Here is a 19,867-nt window from a genome sequence, read left to right on the forward strand (position 1 = left end):
ATCAAATAGAACTTATCCCAACTGTATGCACATTGCAGACATGACTACTGGTTTATCAAACTCCTACAGGATGATAACCTGTTTCACACAAATAACACAGTATAATTAACATATGCAAAAATAAGCCTTTAATTTGCTTGAAAATAAAATAATAGTTATGTCTGACTGTGGAGAATTCAACTATTACTTTGAAATAAACTTCTGAATCTATTAACTACTGTTTAGATTTGATTTACATTTGAAACTGACTCTTCAGATGGAATACAATAGCAGAACCCACCGTCTTCTTAACCAGTTTAATTACCTTTCTCTGAGCCTATCCAACTCGCTTACATTATTAAAGTCTTTGGAATTTAGAACTATATACTTATTTACAATTATAGTTCCACAATCTTTTATGCAAGGGTCAAAAAAAGTTTGATTTACTTTTCTAGCTTGTTTCCCATCATATACTTTTTGTCAAGTTTGTTTTAATCATTCCAGTTTGTTCTTAGTTTTTATGTATCTCCTTGTTAAACTTTTGATTTAAATTTTTTATTACATAAAATATTTGAATGTCCCTCAAGTTAAAACTATTAAATATATTCCAAAAAGTCTGGCTTTCATATTTGTCCCCTTCAACCTATTCTCTCATCTGGCCCTAAAGGCAACCTTTTTTTAAAAAATTCCTGCCATTGTTTATATTTACAAATGTAAGTAAGTGATAGATAGATAGATAGGGTATAGTGATATATTTCTATTCTCCTCTATCTTATTGTTTTTAAATGTTGTATACTATACAAATCTCCTATACCTACTGAAAGTGCATTTTGGGGATTATTCCATAACAGGGATTCTCATTTGTCTTCCAACTGCAGGATATTTCATTGTTTGAATGAACATCCCTGTATTCATAAATTTTCCTTTGTTTCTCAGAATTGTCTCTGATTTCTGCTGAGATAAGATCCATACAGGATTTTCCCTTGAAAGACAGTAAGTTTGTGACAGAAACTGGAGGACCTCAGAAATGCATCTTATTGACATGAGTTGTGGCTCTGTCCTGATGGCCTTCCAAAACCTATTTATGGGGAAGAATGTATCCCAGCCAAAGAGTCAGCATGTCGCTGATGTTTATCTGAGTGACAGAAAAAGACAAATGTTGAAGCCCACCATTAGTCTAATTAAAGAGGTGATCAAGGTGTGAACTAACCCAGGATTAGATACTTTCTTTAAAAATCATGGAAAAAGAGAAAAAGAGCATGATTATAAATTTCACAATTTTTAAATAATAACAGATTTTTATAAAGTGTGCTTATCTTTGAGATTACAAAGATGCAGGAAACCGTCATGATAGGGTCAATTAAGGGCTTTCTCCTAGCTCAGGAAAACATGCCTAATGACAAAATGCAGAAAACTCGAGGAAAAAACAGGGAGAGAAACAAGGAAACCTCCAGTTCCACAAGTGACCAAAATTCAGGAATATAAATAATAACCATTAATAGTTTTGCGATGAAATCCTCCCTTCCTCGTTTCTTTCTTCTTCTTTCCTTGAAACTGTATGAAGCAGATGATTGTTACTCCATATTTATTTGAGAAAAACATTATATAATAATATGGACAGAAGATGAGATCAGGTGCACAGGAGGCAGTAAAGATTGAAAACAGAGGGAACCAGGAAAGAATGAAGATAAGGTGTTGCAAACAATATGAGGAATGTCCAGGTCAAACGCGGGGGCTGAGGAAACCAGCAAGAAGGACGTTTTCTGCAGGGTCACTCAACCAGGAGCAAACCAGATCCTGATAAACACTCTCGTTTTGGAAGAATAAGAGCTAAGCAGGAGACCTGTTTAGGCCATGAAGAAGCTGGGACAGAAGGTTCTTCAGCGGAGGAGTCCTGCAGGAGACAGAGGACAGTGTCATTTCCTGTCTTAACTTTACAAGCAGCTTTTTTCCCTCTCTCTGTTTCTCAGGCCTTCATGTTAAAGCACTGCAGTAAGAAGGGGAAAAATTCTTAAGTCTCCCTGAGCCAAAGCCACTCTTAGAGTTCAAGCCCTCTGTTTAGTGGAGAGAAGAAGCTTTAATGTAAACTGCTTGATCAGAAGTCAGATCCAAAGTCTTTCTCATTATTTCTGTCTCCTGTCTTGTCACTTCTACCATCTGTTATAGCGAGACTAAATATGATCCTAAAAGAGAGTTAAAGAGCATTACCTGTTGGCTGAAGTGCAGGATGTTCTGGAGGAGGGAAGATATATACTTAAAAGATACGGAGGTAAATCTATCCCCAAACACAATGTCCCTGGGCCCAGACAACTCTCCTAAGACTTCTCTAACACCACAACCCACTTCACATGATGCCAGGTTAGAGAGAACAGACACTGAGAGGATGAAGCTTCTGTCACACAAATCCAGTGTAATTTCATCACCCCTGTGTCTCTTCCTGCATTTGCCCCAGGATCTCCACCCAAAATCTCCATGCATGTTAACCTTTTTCTTATCTCTGCAGGCCATCACCTTTTATGTTTCAACCACAGCTAACCATGGACTGTCAATTTCTGGATTTCCAGGAAATTTGAGGTCAACTAGGTAAAGAAAGATTTTATACAGGGTCATTGATATAGAGAGAACTAACCTGTCAAAGTCATATTTCTTCCCCAAAACGTCTGTTGGGAGTCTCAGCTGCCAACAGGTTCCTTACCTTTCTGATTCCTGAAGTAGATCAACAGCCCCACCCCAAGGAAGAGCAGACCCAGAACAAAGCCCCCAGTTCCACTCAGCATCTTGCTCTGAGCACATTCAGACTGTGCCCCTGGGAAAAGAGGCTAGTTTTAGTGATTTTTATCCCAAATCCAACTTCTCTATTTCAGTCTCTAAGACTGAGAGCTTTGAGAATGGGGAAAGAAGGCTTCCCTGGAAGAAATAGAGTAATTGTCCATTCCCAGGAAAACATCTTTAAATCACACTGAGTAGCTTCAAGGTTAAGGCACTGAATTCATTTAAATATTACAGCCCTGACATAAGGCCACAAGACTTCAGTATCTGATAGATGAGGACCCTGGGGCTGAATGAGGTTAAGGAGCTTGTCTAGGGTGGCAGAGCTAATAAAAGGCAGAAGTGAGGTTGGACTCCCCTCATGTCAGGAAGGTCCCTACATTGTAGAGGATGTGCCCCTTCTCAGATCACAGGGAACATCTCAGAGAAACAGTGTCAGAAGCACAAGCCCAGCCTTACATTGCCCAAGGGTCTGGTGCCTTGGGCAATGGGGTGACCATGAATTGTGATATCATGGAGGCTCAGAACAGGGACACTTCTTCTCTGCCTGCCAGGCAGAATTGTCTCACCAGTGGGTATAGGTATTTATAGAAACTATCAAAGGATATCTACAAACTATCAGAGGGTTTCTATCACAGGATATCACAGGGCTACTCCCAGTAACTTGTGCTGAAAAAGAGAAGAACATGAAGCAAAAAAAAATATGGTTCAGGGAGAGGAGAAACCTGACAATCAGTGGTAATCAAAACCCCCTCCTTGGTGGCTGGGGAACTTATGAGGCCAGAAAGCTTCTCACTCCATTCCACTGTGACAGGGCTGGTCCGGCTGGGGTGCTCCACGTGGCAGGTGTAGACCTCTCCACTCTGAGGGACTGTTTCAAGCATCACCATGGTCTGGAAGGTCCAGTCTCCATTAGCGATCAGGCCTGTGGAGACCACCCCCGTCTCCTCTTCCTGGCCGTTCCGGAACCACCTGACTTCAATGTGGCCTGGATAGAAACCATTCACAGAGCAGACCAGGAGGTTGTGGTGCTGCAGGGGCTGTGTCTTTGCAGGATACACAGTCACTGTAGGCGCCACTAGGAGAGAAAAAGGTAGAGGGGATAAGTGAGGGAGACAGAGTAAGTCTTGTTGGTTGGCTGCCTTTCTGCATCCACTCTCCAGTCCCAGACTGCAGCCTTGGGCAGGTCTCCCTCAAAGGTGGCCATGTGGCCCAACTTTAGGAGTTAGTACCATGATCCTGAATTTAACCATTACCGCATGGACCCATTAGATTTTAGAGATGCTGAGGATACTTGTGTGTCTTTTTTTCCCATTGCATGAAGCAGTTTATTGTTGATGTGTTTACAACTCTTTGCAAGGCATTTAATTAAAAGTGTCATTTCTGAATCCATGTTGCCTGGGTTCAAATCCAGGCTCTGTCTCTTACGGATAGAAAGCTGAATCAAATATCAACAGTGTTAATTTTGCTGCATAGAGAATCTATATCACTGAGAAAAACACCAGGACCCCAGAAATAATAGAGAATAAATAATAGAGCAGTAACAAGGGGCCAATAAATATGTGAGAGATATTCAAGAACTTTAGGAATCAAAGAAATATAAATTTAAAATAAAAAATGTAACTTTTAACTGAGTACTTGGCACTATATATCTTTGAAACAAGATCTGATAAAGGAGATTGTGAGGTGAATTGTTACACTTATAAAAAGAAATATTATGTAACTACTCGAATACTATTAGCGTTATAAAAATAGTAACATCAGTGTGTTAACACAAGTATAATTCAAAAGCTGATTACACAGTCATTTCAACTATGTAAAAATATATAGGCTAAGAAAAAAAAAAGGCGAAAAATTTAGACCTAGAAGAAGTCTCAGGAAGATCAGAGGAGCCGCAGAGGCTCCCCTGCCTGCACCTGTCAAAAAGTAGTCTGACACCTTTTTCTCAGTGAAGTGCTCCTACACACAGACAGACGCGGCACACTTATTTCCGGGGTGTCAGGAGTAAGAGGGTGTGTACCCAGAGCACGCTGTGACTCTTCTCCTCACAGGCTCCCAATCCTTTCACTTTCCTCACCTCTCCTCCCCCAAACCTTCCCCCAACCATAGACACCTTGAAGTCCCTCCCGCATCTCTAACCGCCCACCCCAGTTGGGGTTTCCTCCCCTCCCCTTTCCCCTCCCCTCCCCCTCCCCTCCCCCACAGGGACCACCAAGGACGCCCGGAGCCTCCCTCCTGCACCCCTCCCGCCACACCTCCCCTCCCTCCCGGGCCTCCCCACACCACACACGCTCTCTCCCCTCTCACAGTCACTGACAAAATCACACACGGTCTCCAGACAACAGGCTCTCACAGGAACCCGCCTAACTTGTACTTGCTCACAGCCCTACACACTCCCCGCCTACCGAACGCAGTCTCCTCTGTCTCCTTCTCCGTGTCTCTCTGTCTCTGTCCTTGTTTCAAACACACACTCACACGCACTGCGCCCCCGCCGCTGGCCGCCCAGCCCCGCGCTCACCTCGCCGCTGCACCGTGAAGCACTCCACAGCCCCGTAGTTGTGTCTGCAGTACGTGTCCGCCTTGGCCTGTTTCTGCTCCAGGAGGTCCTTCTGGCTGTCCCAGTACTCGGCGGTCCGCCGGCCCAGCTCGGTCACCGTCCGGTACTCGCCCACGTCGCTGTCGAAGCGCAAGTACTCCTCCCGGTTATAGATGTGTCTGGTCATGTACCGCACCCGCTCCGTGCCGTTAGTGAAGAAACAGTAGCTCTTAAACTGGAGCAGGAAATTCTCTGCGGGAGACACCGCCGCTCAGTCAGGCCTCAGCCCCAAGCGGCAGCCGACATTACATTTGTTGAAAATCTTGGTCCCACTGAAATTTATATTTTTTAAGAATCCAGACCCACTGAAGAGCTGTTTTTCCAGGAAAATTAATTTGTTCAGGACCAAGGTTTATTTATTTCTTTGCTTGCCAACCAATTGCAAAGTCATAGTTTATCCTTCACATCATCTTTTTTCTTAATTTCTCTGCCTCTGGTCCACTACTTATCTATAGTAGTAAATTACAGCCACAGACATCTTATTCCTGTTCATGCCTCAACGATTTCATTTTCTAACTTTGTCTCCTAGTTCCAACAATACAAGTAGGCATCAAATTACCACCCTTGGCCAGATGTAGAACTTGTTTCTGTAGTCAAGTCTCCTTAGAAGGGGAGAAACTAAGAAGATGATGATATTCTCATATAGACCGTTTACAAAAAAATGAGCAGGTCCCCAGACTTTAAGTAGAGACCATCACCTAGAAATGATGGCAGAAAGAAGGGTACTCTGGGTCAGACCAGGTCTATTTTACTGTTCAGAAATTCTCAAGTATCTTATCAACACATGACAACAGCATTACAAAATTAAAATGTGTGAAGTTACTGCTCACTGTAGCTTGTATGGTTAGCACTGTTTGTCCAGTTCTTGTCCCCAACTTAAGGTTGCCAGATTTAGGAAATAAAAATACAGGATTCCCAGTGAAATTTCGATTTTGATAAATTACTGTTGTTTATCACAACTTCAGATTTAACTGAGCATCCTGTATTTAATTTGGCAACCTTAGCCCAACTTGCTAATGTAGCCTCAGAAGGAGGAGGATATTTAGTACTTCTTCTTTGTATTCTTTAACACATGCCCATGGCAGGCTGCAGAAAGTGTGGACACATATGGACTTTTCAACTAATAAATGCAGAATGAATGTAAATGTCTCTTTTTTTGTAAATGTCTCTTTTTTTAATGTAAATGTCTCTTTTTTGTCAATAACAACAAAAAAGAGACATTTACATCTTATTTTTTATTTTATTATTTTATTTATTTAACTTTTTATTTTATATAAGAGTATAGCCGATTAACAATTTGTGATAGTTTCAGGTGCACAGCAAAGCGACTCGGCCCTACATATACATGTAACCATTCTCCCCCAAACGCCCCTCCCATCCAGGCTGCCACATAACATTGAGCAGAGTTCCCTGTGCTATACAGTAGGTATGTCTCTTTTGTATTGGATCTAGCAGACCTTGCAGCACCCCTCCACACACACACACACACACACACACACACACACACACACGTCCAAGACACACACTGTGCATATGAACATCAGAAATTTTGTCAGTAATTCAGACACAATCAAGCCACTATCCACTAATGGTGGTTAGAATCCCAAGCTGTAGAATCAGAACTTCTGAATTTGAAGATGAGCTCTTCTACTTACGTCAGTTTTAGCATCCATGAGCCTTTTTTCTTGATCTCCAAAACAGATTTGATGATAGTATATCCCTCACAGTATATATATATATATATATATATATATATATATATATATAATTTTACTTATTTATTTATTTTTGCAGTACGCGGGCCTCTCACTGTTGTGGCCTCTCCCGTTGCGGAGCACAGGCTCCGGACACGCAGGCTCAGCGGCCATGGCTCACGGGCCCAGCCGCTCTGCGGCATGTGGGATCCTCCCGGACCGGGGCACGAACCCGTGTCCCCTGCATCGGCAGGTGGACTCCCAACCACTGCGCCACCAGGGAAGCCCCTCACAGTATATTTTTAAGTGTGAAATTAAAGAGTGGCACTTCCTAGTGCTGATCATATAATAAATACTCAATAAATATATTGACATTTTTATTTTTATAACCCTATGATAGCAAGCTCACAAGATCTTTTTATTCCTTAACTTCCTAAAGCAAGTAATATCTTCATCATCATTTGGCATTGTCTTCAAATAATTTAATCACTAGTTACCATTTTGAGCAAATAAGAGCAGAACATTTTATATATAATAATGTGGTATATATAAATCTAACACAAAAGGGGTATGCTGACTTAGAAGAAAGGGAATTTCTATATACTCAGACTTGATAATATAATCTAAGTTCTAGAACTAACAATGTGGCACTGGACAAATAACTCAAATTTTTTGAATTTTAGATTCCATAGATATATATGTTTTTTTTAAACATCTTTATTGGAGTATAATGGCTTTACAATGGTGTGTTAGTTTCTGCTTTATAACAAAGTGAAACAGTTATACATATACATATATCCCCATATCTCCTCCCTCTTGCGTCTCCCTCCCATCTTCCCTATCCCACCCCTCTAGGTGGTCACAAAGCACAGAGCTGATCTCCCTGTGCTGTGCAGCTGCTTCCCACTAACAATTTGACATTTGGTAGTGTCTATATGTCCATGCTACTCTCTCACTTCGTCCCAGCTTACCCTTCCCCGACCCCGTGTCCTCAAATCCATTCTCTACATCTGCGTCTTTATTCCTGTCCTGCCCCTAGGTTCATAAGAAGCATATATACACTACCAAATGTAAAGTAGATAGCTAGTGAGAAGCAGCTGCATAGCTCAGGGAGATAAGCTTGGTGCTTTGTGACCACCTAGAGGGGTGTGATAGGGAAGGTGGGAGGGAGACGCAAGAGGAGGGGGATATGGGGATATATGTATATATATAGCTGATTCACTTTGTTATACAGCAGCAACTAACACACCATTGTAAAGCAATTATACTCCAATAAAGATGTTTAAAAAAAAAGATTAGCAATAAATCTTTTTCAGTAAAGTCTGGGCCCTTTTGAAATGACTGCGTCTGTGTTAGACCCTGGGGCAAGTGAATCTGTGCATAAGCCCTTTTAAGCGTGTCTTCTCAGTTTGCCAGTGTCCCACAGGTCTTGTAGGTTCTCAAAGCCAGATGTTTTGGAGGGTTGTCTCTCAGGTACAGGTACTAAAAGTTGGATGCCTTGTCGAGGTACGAACACTTTGCTTCTCAGAAAGAATCTCTAGGCCTATGGGTTCCCTCCCTATTACGGTTGCTGTGTCAGGGTTGGGGTTTATGGCGAGACCTAGTCTCAGCCTCTCCTACCTACCTCCGTGTGGCCCTTTTCTTGTCTGCAATGTGAAGTAGCTGCTCCGCTACTTCAGGTCTTTTTCAGAGGAAACTGTTTCATATAGAGCAGTAGATTCAGTGTGTTCATGGGAGGTGAGTTCAGGGTCTTCCTACATGGGCATCTTGGACTGCCTCAACATTTTTTTTTTAATGAAAGGTCCCAAGAGAACTGGAAATATTTTTGTGAATATTAGGGCAGATAAAAGAAGGTAAGTGTAGAAAAGGGAGATAGAGAAGAAACATTTTTTGTGTGTGTGTGTTTTTGTTTTTTTTTTTTTTTGCGGTACGCGGGCCTCTCACTGTTGTGGCCTCTCCCGTTGTGGAGCACAGGCTCCGGACGCGCAGGCTCAGCGGCCATGGCTCACGGGCCCAGCTGCTCCGCGGCATGTGGGATCTTCCCGGACCGGGGCACGAACCCGTGTCCCCTGCATCGGCAGGCAGACTCTCAACCACTGCGCCACCAGGGAAGCCCGAGAAGAAACATTTTTTAAATGCAAATGTTTGGGAGAAGGAATAGGACCTGGGGAAAAAGGTGAGCATTGTGTTCTGTGACCAAGAGCACAGATGGTTCACAGGAAGTAGCACATGTGAGCCATAGAAGGACAATAAGATATGGAGAATGAACCAAGATGGTGCCATGGGCCAGGATTACCAAAGTCTAGTCAAGAAAAGAAGAAATACCTCAGCAGCAGCATTAAATAGGGATAGTGAATAATGGGAAAATAATGGGAAAACACTGGGGCAAAGCTATTGATTCCCACAGGATATTCTAGGAAAGCTCCTGACCAGAGGCCCAAAATAAGCACATGGCTAACACTAGACCCTTTGCACTTCATTTGGTACAGAAGAATGAGGAGATGAGAGATCAATCTCAAGAGGGTCTGAAATAGGTAATTCTATAAAATATCAGAATACAGTTTTCATGAGACTTTTTGTGGATATATTGAGGACTGGGAGAAAGTAGAATAAAGGACATTCAAAAGACCCAAAGAGCAAGCATCCAGAAAATCTTTTGTGATTAATAATAAATTATAAAATAAGGAGCACAGAGTGTCATCTGGGACATGATCCTGGGACTGGTTAACCCTTGGTCACTAATCAGTTCATCCTCTCATTTTCTAGGAAGGAATAGTTATCTGTGTCTATGTAGGAGAAATTGTTGGAGCCACATGCTAGGGATAAAAAGATATATATGATTTAGATCGTACTTTTAAGAAAACTAGAACCCACAATAAAGACAGAAATATAAAATTAAAGTAAAACAATGTTACAAGACCTACAGTAGAAACATCTATAAAAAACAATCAAAATCCAAATTGATAAAAGAAAATAATTAAAACCAAGTAAAAACATAATTTACAATAACAAGGAAGCATTTGTAGAGACGTGAGTTCTGGAGGAAGTGAGACTTAGAACATAGAGGAAGGGGTCATGTTTCAGGTTGTTTAGAGACATGTGGGGAATAGGAACCACAGTGAAATCATATGCGTAGGAGGGAGGGAGTGGTCAGGAGGCAGTAGGTGGTGAAGAGTCCTTTTTGACAGAATTGTAATCCTACCTAAATAATGTTGGGCAATATGAGAGAGTGGATATGCAGAGTTAAACTATGCTAGATAAGTCATTGTAAAAATGGTAAAATTACATCTTTTAGAAAGATGGGAATGAGATTAGAAAAAAATATTAACTAGGAAAACTTTCAGCAACCCAAGGTTAGTTATGAGGGGTTGGGCAAAGAGTGTGACAACAAAGTGTGATGACAGTAGGAATAAACAATATAGGACTCCTAGTCATGTATAATATAAAAAAACTGATATTTGATGAATAAGGGAGGAACATGAGATCTTTTAGAAGTATCTTTTCTTTCCTTTTGGAGATAGAAAAATCATCCCTTTTATCAGCCTGTGAGTTGGTTCTTTCCTTCTGAGTGAGACATTTTGGAGAAAGAAAGAGAAAGAGAAAGATTTGCTGGAAAAACCACATCCTTCCTCAGATAACTGTTTGGGGGGTTTTTTCCCTATAACCAATAGGGATAAAGAATGAGGCAGCATCACTTATCTCCAGCAGATACATCTGACCAGAAGGTCTTATTTAAAGTCTTGGGTAGAAATCAGGAAAGGACAGAATGACTAAGTTAGATGTTGATAATAAAAGCCAAAAATATCCTTTAGAGGAATGAATTAGGACATGATTAAGTGGTTAGCGAGGAAAGAGTATTTGCAGAGTAAAGCAAAGTGTGGAGTGAGGATTGGAGGAGATAGGCATTTTGATTGAGACATGATGCCTGACTTTTCATACCTATGTAGGAAGTCCCTGGCTATGATTAACAAGCACAAATAAAAAGCTGTGATGCTGGTATCTCCCTGCTGTTCCTGACCTAGAAGCGATGGGGACTGTGAATGAGATCTACTATCCCAACTCTGGTTGCACAGACAAATGAAGGGAAAATCAAAGAATGAATTATCATTTATTTTCTACAAGGCACTGATTATGTACTTCCAGACGCTTTAGTTCACTTAGTTCTCATCATAGCCTTGAAATGGCTGTGTTGTATCACACTGTATTTTCAATTAACTGCAGCATCCCCAACACATGGCAAAATGCTGATCACTTAGTGATACTCAGTAATATTGACTACAAGGGTCTAGTCAGGAAATTAAACATTTTACATTCTTAATACTTTGTAGTGAAGTAGAACACACATATAGAAAAACACAGAAAGCATAAATGTACAACTTAATTTTTATAGTGCCAATATTCATGAAACCACTGCCCAGATCAAGAAATAGAACACTGGGGACACTGGGCCAACACCCTGTAAGTGCATAATGTGCCGCTTTCCATCCACACTCCTCTCTCTCTCTCCCAGGATAATTCATTATCCAGATGTCTATACCAATCACTTCCTTGATTTTCCATGTACTTTCCCAGCCTGACATTTATTTCTAAACGTGCTTTGTAGCATTATATAAATTGAATTATTACAGTATGTTCTCTTTTGTGCCTCTTTTGTGACTTAATTGTTTTCAACTGAGCAGTTAGGAAAGGATGGTCTTGTCAATAAATGCTGCTGAATCAGTTGGATACCCTTATTTTAAAAAACAGAATGAAAATTGACACCTATCTCACACCATACACAAAACTAATTCCAGTTGAATTGTATATCTATATATAAAAATGCAATGCAATAAAATCTTTAGAAGATAATGTTAGGTGATATCTTTATGACCTTGAAGTATAAAAAGATTTTTAAAATAGGATACAAAGTTCACTAGTCATAAAGAAAAAGATTACCTGGCAGTCACAAGTATAACATTTAAATAGGGATAGTAAGAATTTATTGGGTACAACTAGTGAGTATCATGGGATGTACTAGGAAAACTCCTGATGAGGACCTTCAACAAGCATATCATGCTGATTCTAGAAGCCTCTCACTAGCTGGGCTCCAGTTTCTATGGTTAGGAAAAAGAGGAATAAGAACGACAGAGGAACACACTCTCGAATACTTTGGAAATCACTGGAAGGAAAGGGGCAGTTAAATCTGGGAAGCAAGGTGACCTTTAGGAAGGTGATGAACCAAAGTGTGAAAATGCAAAGAGGGGAAGGAGAGTGGCATGGCAGAGATTACCCCCAAAATCATCACTTCCAAAGTCAGAAAACTCTTCCTTAATGTTCATCTTAATTTCTCCTTGATTCAGTGATATCAATTAAACAGCAAGTTTAATCCTGCTCACCTATGAACGTCAAGCATCATGCTAAGTGCTATGTGGACATAGAAGCATGGAGTACAACTGGTGAAATTCAAAGCGCAAACACTTACTGGATACCTCTTATATTCAAAAGAGTGCTAGTGGCTAGCAATACCAAGATAAAGATAGGATTATCAATCTCCACCGGGAAAGAAAGAAAGACACATAGAATAATAGCTCTGTGAGTCAGAGACTTTTATCTTCTTTGTGCACCATTCTTTCTCAGTTCCTGGAGAAACACCTGGTTCAGCGGAGGTAATCATAAATAGTTGTTGAATTAATAAACAATACATTAAGAATAAATACAGTGAAGGGGAGGGGCAACATAGGGGTACGGGATTTAGAGGTACAAACTATTAGGTGTAAAATAAGCTGCAAGAATATACAACCCTAGGAATATAGTCAATATTTTATAATAACTATAAAGGAAGTACAACCTTTAAAAATTGTGAATCACTGTATTGTACACATGCAACATATTGTACAGCAGCTATACTTCAATTTAAAAAAAGAAAAAAGAAGACAGACATTTATAATTGCAATGAAAATACAAATGGGTATTATTTTACAGTAATCAAGTTTAAACATAGTAGAAAAAGGGTATATTCATATAGGTTGGAGTATTTAGAAGAAACTTGAAAATGTAGTTCGTTTGCAGAAGTGAGACTTGAATCAGAGAAGGAGGAAGATGTGATTCAGAAGAACAGCAGTGGAAAAGGAACAATCATGAATCATATGAGCAAAAACAGTACTGGCTTAGGGTTGGAAGTACTGGGGGAAGGAGGAATGAAGAAATTTTAGGAGAAGCCCTGATTGCCTGGAGTGAATGTCCACATTGAAGAACAGTGTGGAATAAGAGCAGATAGGCAGAGAGGACCTGTTGTATAAAAGGCCTTAGAGGCTGAGCAGAGCAGTTACTTCTTTAGTAAAGTGATGAACTGAGATATACAAATGCAAAGCAGCAAAATCAACTGTTGGTAACCCAGGTGTCATATAGCATAAGAAGAGCTTCAATTCTAGGGAGGTGAGAGTGAGACTGGAGGGCTGGTGTCTTCACAAACCTGTAAGGGTACTACTATTGGATGAGCAGGGAAAGGAAATGCAGAGGTTTTTAGAACCATCTCTTTTCTAGACTCACAGACATAGAAGATAAACATATGGTTACCAAAGGGGAAATGGGGGGAAGGGGAGGGATAAATTGGAGTCTGGGATTTACATATACACACTACTATATAAAAAATAGATAAACAACAAACAGTTACTGTATAGCACAGGGAACTATACTCAATATTTTGTAATAACCTGTAAGGGAAAAGAATCTGAAATATATATATACATTTATATATATATTTATATATATATTTATATATATATGTCATATATATAAAGTAACATGACATTGTAAATCAACTATACTTCAGTTTAAAAAAAAACAACTGCCTCTTTTCTTTTTTCAGGAGTAATATCAAAAGACCCAGTCCTTCAATCTCAGGCTGCTTCTCTAGCCTGGGTCCTAGGCTCTTTCTTCTAGGATGAAGCAGGTCAATTTGCTGAACAAAGATACTTTATGGAAATTCTCATTTCTATCACTTTCCTTCCTATACAACCAATAAGTGAAGTAACATCATTTGTCTCCACCAAATAATGCTACTGTAATGGTCCTAGTATTAGTCTGGTTTCAAGATCTTGTGAGAAAGTGGAGTCAGGACAAGTTATGAGTTATGTGGTGAGAGGAAGGTCTAATATCTAGAGTTTGTGAGAAGAAACAGGATATGGCTATGTGGATTGCCAAGAACTCTCCCCTTTTGGTTTTCAAGCATGATTTAGATGGGTCTAGAGTGCTATAATCAGGATATTTATTCCTTTTCAGGCATCTTTGGAAAGCCCCTGGACAGGATTAAATGGAAAGGAAATTGCTATGATGCTAATATCTCATTGCTGGTAAAAATTTAATCTCTGGTGGAGACAGGACTGAAAGAAGAGAGAGGTATTAAGGGCCATCTCTCCACCTGCTGGTTATCATGAGAAAGTGCAGGGACAATGATGGAAAAAGAAATCAATAGTTCTGGGTCCTGATTAAGCAGTTTTCAATTATCTCATTTAATCTTTGTAACAACCCTACAAATAACATTTCATACTATTTTTAGAAGTGAGAGTAGGAGTACAGGATTTATATTCTGAATTCAAAAAAGAAAAGGATATTCTCTCTGAAGACTATAAATTTAGTAAAAATGTATTAGTGCTGAAGATTATGTGAAGCATTCTTCAAGGTGCTGGCATTGCCAGGATGAATGGGATTTGTAGATCTTGCTCCTAGGAGTTCAGAGCCTACATAGTCTTGTTATAATACACTACAACAAGAGCTTCAATAGATTTGTTTATAACGTATAGTCAGAGCATAAACTGGTGGAGCCATATGTTGTCAAAAGTGGGGAAAATGGATAAAATGTTTTACAAATCTATAAGAACCTTAAAAACTAAAGATTGGACTTCTCCATTTATGTGAGGTAGTAAGAGTCATGAAAAGAGGAAAGGGGGTATGTTTCAGGGTAATTGATTACAGAGCAGAAGAGGCAAATAAAATATAATGGAAGGATATGCAGGGACAATAAAGGATGAAAGATGCAGGCAGAGAGAAGAGTCCTGGTGGATGTGAGAGAAAAGTCTTCCTTAAGGAATAGAAGGGAAAATACAAAGTGAAGCTACCCCCAACGAAGCAAAATTGTATAGCTGCAAATAGAAGCGGAAATGAACCAAGCCATTTTGGTAATCCCGATGCAGTTACAACGTTAAGAAGGGATAGTTAGAATGGAAGGAAGGTTTGAATTTACTGAGCACTAATGTTCTCATAATTGCACTAGGAAATATTATTTGATAAAGAGGGAAAGATGAGTCCTTTTAGAAGGAATGCATCTTCTCTCTTTTCAAAGGCAGCACCTACAGGCTCAGCCCTCAAACCCAGAATCTGCCTCATCTGTTATTTCAGGTCCAGGTTAATTCCTTTTTAGGAAGGCATTTCAGCTTTTCATACTGAAACATTGTAAGAAAGAAAGCGTTCCTGGAAATCCCCATCCCTTTAACCTTTCTCTTCAACCAATAGGGATAGAAAATGAAGCAGCATCACTTGTCTCCAAGCAGATGTATCTTTTAAGAAGGTCTGCTCTGATCCCAGGTCTTGGGGAGAAGATGAAGAGGCAGGATGACGAATATGTGGTGAGAGGAGTGGTTGACAACCTAGTTTCATGGAAAAAAATGATATTCCATGTTAGAGAACCAAAAAAAAAAAACACATTTTGTAGTTGTGAAGCAGAGTGGAGGGTATCTAAGTATTTGGTGTTGGATGGAAAAAGGAGAGGGAACCTGATATTTTTCATGCATCTGTGGGAAGTCCCTGCTCAAGTTTTAAAAAGAAGGAAATGGCTATGACACTGAACTCTCCGTGATACTGATGCATGAGTACCTGTTGTGGACGAGATGGAAATTGTGAAAAAGTCCATGAACCCACCTGCTGATTGTCATAGGACAATTCAAGGGAAAGTCATATTACCACGTGCTGATGGTTTTGCTCTAGAGAAGCAGCACTTCCAGATGTATTATCTCTCTATTTATCATCATGACAGTCTTGAATTTTTCTTAACTGCTGAATGTTCAGCACCCAGAGTAGTTCTTAGCATTGAATAACCAGCTAGGCAATTAATTAATAAATGAATAGGAGACTAAGATTTAGTGAGTTTAAGAAACATAAGTTCATAATTATTAGAATCCATACTTAGTTCTGCCTAAGTCCAAAACCCAGGAAATCAAATATTAGTTTTTCTGAGGTCAGAAGAGTATCTGGAGTAAGAGTTGAGTGAACCTTCATTCTACGAATTTCACACACCTCAACTTAACATTTCCTCTTCTAATATTCTTCCAACACAAAGCAACTTTCACTTGATCAGAGTTACCCTGGAGCTCAGTTAGTGAATATACAGTGGGGTGGAAAAAGCAGTGTTCACTGTCATAAGGTCAGAATTCTGGGACCTGATCTGTAGGCTAGTCCAATGACTTACTCTTTTGAGCTTCTCATTCTTCATCATTGAAATTAAGGAATTGAATTACACGGTTGCCCATGTTAACACTGAACTGATTCCTCAAACATGATAAATGTTAATAAACATTTAATTTTTATTCCACTGTCACTGATCATTTCAATTAACTGAAAATAATTACAAAAAGGCACTCTCATGAGCAGTAGATGTTGTGATGAAAGGCAATTGGGAGGCAATTCATGGATCTAATGAAGACACATCCTAGGCTATAGGCTGGCTAGTTTGCAGGTAAAAACCAGGGAATAAGAGAGCTGAGGGGTGCCCTACTGGCGTCAGAACAAATATCAAACACTGACCTCAGAAACTATCCCATAGAAAGAGTCACAACTTTATTGGATTAGTTTATAGAGGAATTTATGCTCCAGGGCACTGTTGAAATTGATGGCTGTTGGAGCACCTAAATATATAAAACAATTATTAGCAGATCTGAAGGGAGAAACAGAAAGTAATGTAATAAGAGTAGGAGACTCTCAAGTCCATTACCCCACTTTCAACAATAAATAGATCATCCATGTAGAAAATCAATATGAAAAAATGGACTTGAGTGACAATTTAGACGAAATGAACCTTGAGTGACAACTTAGGCCAAATGAACCTTACGGACATATATAGAACATTCCATCCAACAGCAGCAGAATACACGTACGTTCTTCTCAAGCACAAACAGAACATTCTCCAGGATAGATCGTATGTTAGGTCACAAAACAAGTCTTAACAAATTTAAGAAGATTGAACTCATATCAAGTATCTACTCTAACCAAAATGGTATGAAACTTAAGTAAAAATAAGAGAGTAAGATTGGTGCAGGGACAGACATGTAGGCAAACGAACACAAACAAAGGGCCCAGAACCAACCCATCCATCTACTGGAGTTGGCATTGGAATTCACTTAGGAAATGGTATAGTTTTTAATAAATCATCCTGTGAGGTTGGTTATCCAGAGGGAAAACTCAGCATTGGATCCAGACCACATAACACATAACAAAAATTAATTCCATGAAGAATAAGTACTTAAATGTGAACAAGAAAAAATTTTAACTTCTAGTGAAAAATTTAGAAGTTTACTTTTATGAGCTTGGGTAAAGAATCATTTCTTAACAGGAATATAATAGCAAAAAAAGTAAAATATAGATAAATTGATTTTATTACATGTTTCTTAAAATTATATCAACCCTAAGGCACTTTTAAAAATACATAACAGGGTTTCCCTGGTGGCGCAGAGGTTGAGAGTCCGCCTGCCGATGCAGGGGACACGGGTTCGTGCCCCGGTCCGGGAAGATCCCACATGCTGCGGAGCGGCTGGGCCCGCAAGCCATGGCCACTGAGCCTGTGCGTCCGGAGCCTGTGCTCCGCAACGGGAGAGGCCATAACAGTGAGAGGCCCGCGTACTGCAAAAAAAATAAATAAATAAAATAAAAATACATAACAAACTGGGAGAAATCATTTTAATGTATATAACTTATATAGGAAATTGAGATAGTAAAAACTAAAATCTAACCCCTATAAACTTATTTCTATCTAGACATATTTTTATATATTTATAAAAATAATGAGGAACTTATTGTCACTGGAAGGGCTAGAGCTAGATTATGAAAAGGAAACAGACTAGACCAATACACATGTGAAGATTCCCAACCTTATTAGTAATCAGTAAAATGCATTTTAAAAGCACCAAGAGGCACCATTTAATACTCAACAGATGGAAAAAATGAAAAAGTCTGAAAATACCAACTACTGACAAGAAAGTCAATTAGTTAGATTAATTATACACTGATAGTGGAGGTGTAAATTCATACAACTAGTTAAATCTAGTAAAGCTATAAATACGCATACAATACACAGCAATTCTACCCTTACACATGCTCTAAGGAACTTTACACATGTGGACCAGGAGACATGCACAAGGATGTTCAGAGAGGCAGGGATCATAATAGCAGACAAAGAAGAATAGAAGTAACCAGAATTCTGTTATGGGAAATATTCTTAGAAACATTCTCAGAATCTCCAGGGATCCACAGGGGTTTGATATGAAGAAGTCCTTCAGATCAAAATGCTCAGAGTAGGGGAAGACATCAGTGCCTTTCACCTAATTACTTGACACAGTGCAGCTGATTTCCCATGACCAACCCCACAAAGCCAGTCACATCCTTCATTTTCCCCAAGGGACATAGTAAGGACTCCCATATTAAGGAGATCTCAATAACTGAGGTACCTAGCAGGGGGATTTATCACTTCCAGTTTGTACTTTAACCTCCAGACTCACCAGCTCATATAAAGGTTGGTAAGTAAACAAAGGAAGAGAGAGATGCTTCCTTTCAGTGTCCAAGGGTCAGAAAGGATTCCTAGTCTTAAATTAAAATTTAGACATAGAAAATCTACTGGAAGAAAGAGATTTCAAAATTTACAAGCTTAGTTGATAATGCCTCGGCAAAAGTAAGAAAGATACAACAAACTTCAAGAGAGAAAACCCTAGAGAGCTAAAATTGAGCATGTCGTGGTACCAATCTTGTTACAGACTGCTTACTACTGTGTAGATCTTTATTCAGCACTAGAAAAGAACAGGTGTATGAATAGACAGTGAGACAAATTATCTGTCACTGGTAAATCTGCATAGCAATACATAATAATTCTATTCTTATACTCGAGATACCACTACACATTGCTCATGAGTCAGCAAGAGTAGCTATTTGGCTTAAAGTAACAGCCATCACATTTAGCAAATCCTATAATGCGAAGCAAATTAGGGCTGTTTTACTGGATTTACCATTGGGTGGGGTGAAGGGAGAGAGGGCGCTGGCTAATTTAGTCCAGGCCCTGAAGTGTTCACTGTTCCAGAAAATATACCCGTGCCCTTAGTAATGGGCCAGCATATGCACAGGGTTTGAGGTCTGGCCTCCAGCAGGGGTCTCTTTCACCGCTTGGGCCCCAGAGCTGGCAGTAAGCATGCTTCCAATCTCTGTTCAAATATGAACTCTAAGATCCAGCACTCTGGATAATGCAGTCCTCACCATTCAAAACCCCAGTCTCTGTCAAATATTGAAACAGTGGTCTTATTTCTGTCTGACCCAGAGCTGGACACAAGCTCACTGTTATACCAAAAAATTGCGGATCCTTCTTATCGCAATGGGTTTCCCAAATGCCTTTTTCTCTTTTTGAGAAACTTCTACGATGTTGTTACTAATATGTTGGATTCATGTGCTAAGAAGGTGCCCTGTAAAATACTGTCTTAGTGAAAATTTCCTTCACAATTGGGAAGGTTAACCTACAATACATTCCTTTGATAAACTTATGTATAAATAGTTTGTTCTTACGTTCTTCACATCTTGTATGAAGATTGTTGGAGGATTG

General features: G+C 39.7%; 1 protein-coding gene across 1 annotated transcript; it reads right to left on the reverse strand.

The window, feature by feature from the left end:
- Window positions 1-2,651: 2,651 nt before the first annotated feature.
- Window positions 2,652-12,356, reverse strand: LOC132431871 (DLA class II histocompatibility antigen, DR-1 beta chain-like). Its single transcript, XM_060021621.1, has 4 exons — window positions 12,308-12,356; window positions 5,267-5,554; window positions 3,545-3,826; window positions 2,652-2,785 (listed from the first exon to the last, which is right to left on the reverse strand). Exons 1-4 carry the CDS (start codon window positions 12,354-12,356, stop codon window positions 2,652-2,654), a joined length of 753 nt encoding a protein of 250 aa, XP_059877604.1.
- Between the last annotated feature and the right edge of the window lie 7,511 nt (window positions 12,357-19,867).

This window comes from Delphinus delphis, chromosome 10 (genome assembly GCF_949987515.2).
Source record: "Delphinus delphis chromosome 10, mDelDel1.2, whole genome shotgun sequence".
NCBI lineage: Eukaryota > Metazoa > Chordata > Mammalia > Artiodactyla > Delphinidae > Delphinus > Delphinus delphis.

Bases quoted from the DNA above. Each gene is read 5' to 3' on its own strand.
- LOC132431871 (XM_060021621.1), bottom strand. From the start codon at position 12,356: ATGAACATTAAGGAAGAGTTTTCTGACTTTGGAAGTGATGATTTTGGG. The intron at 3,827-5,266 runs GTGAGCGCGGGG...TTTCTCTCCTAG, and splicing joins CTTCACGGTGCAGCGGCGAG to TGGCGCCTACAGTGACTGTG. The intron at 2,786-3,544 runs GTGAGAAGCTTT...CTCTTTTCCCAG, and splicing joins CCCTGTCACAGTGGAATGGA to GGGCACAGTCTGAATGTGCT.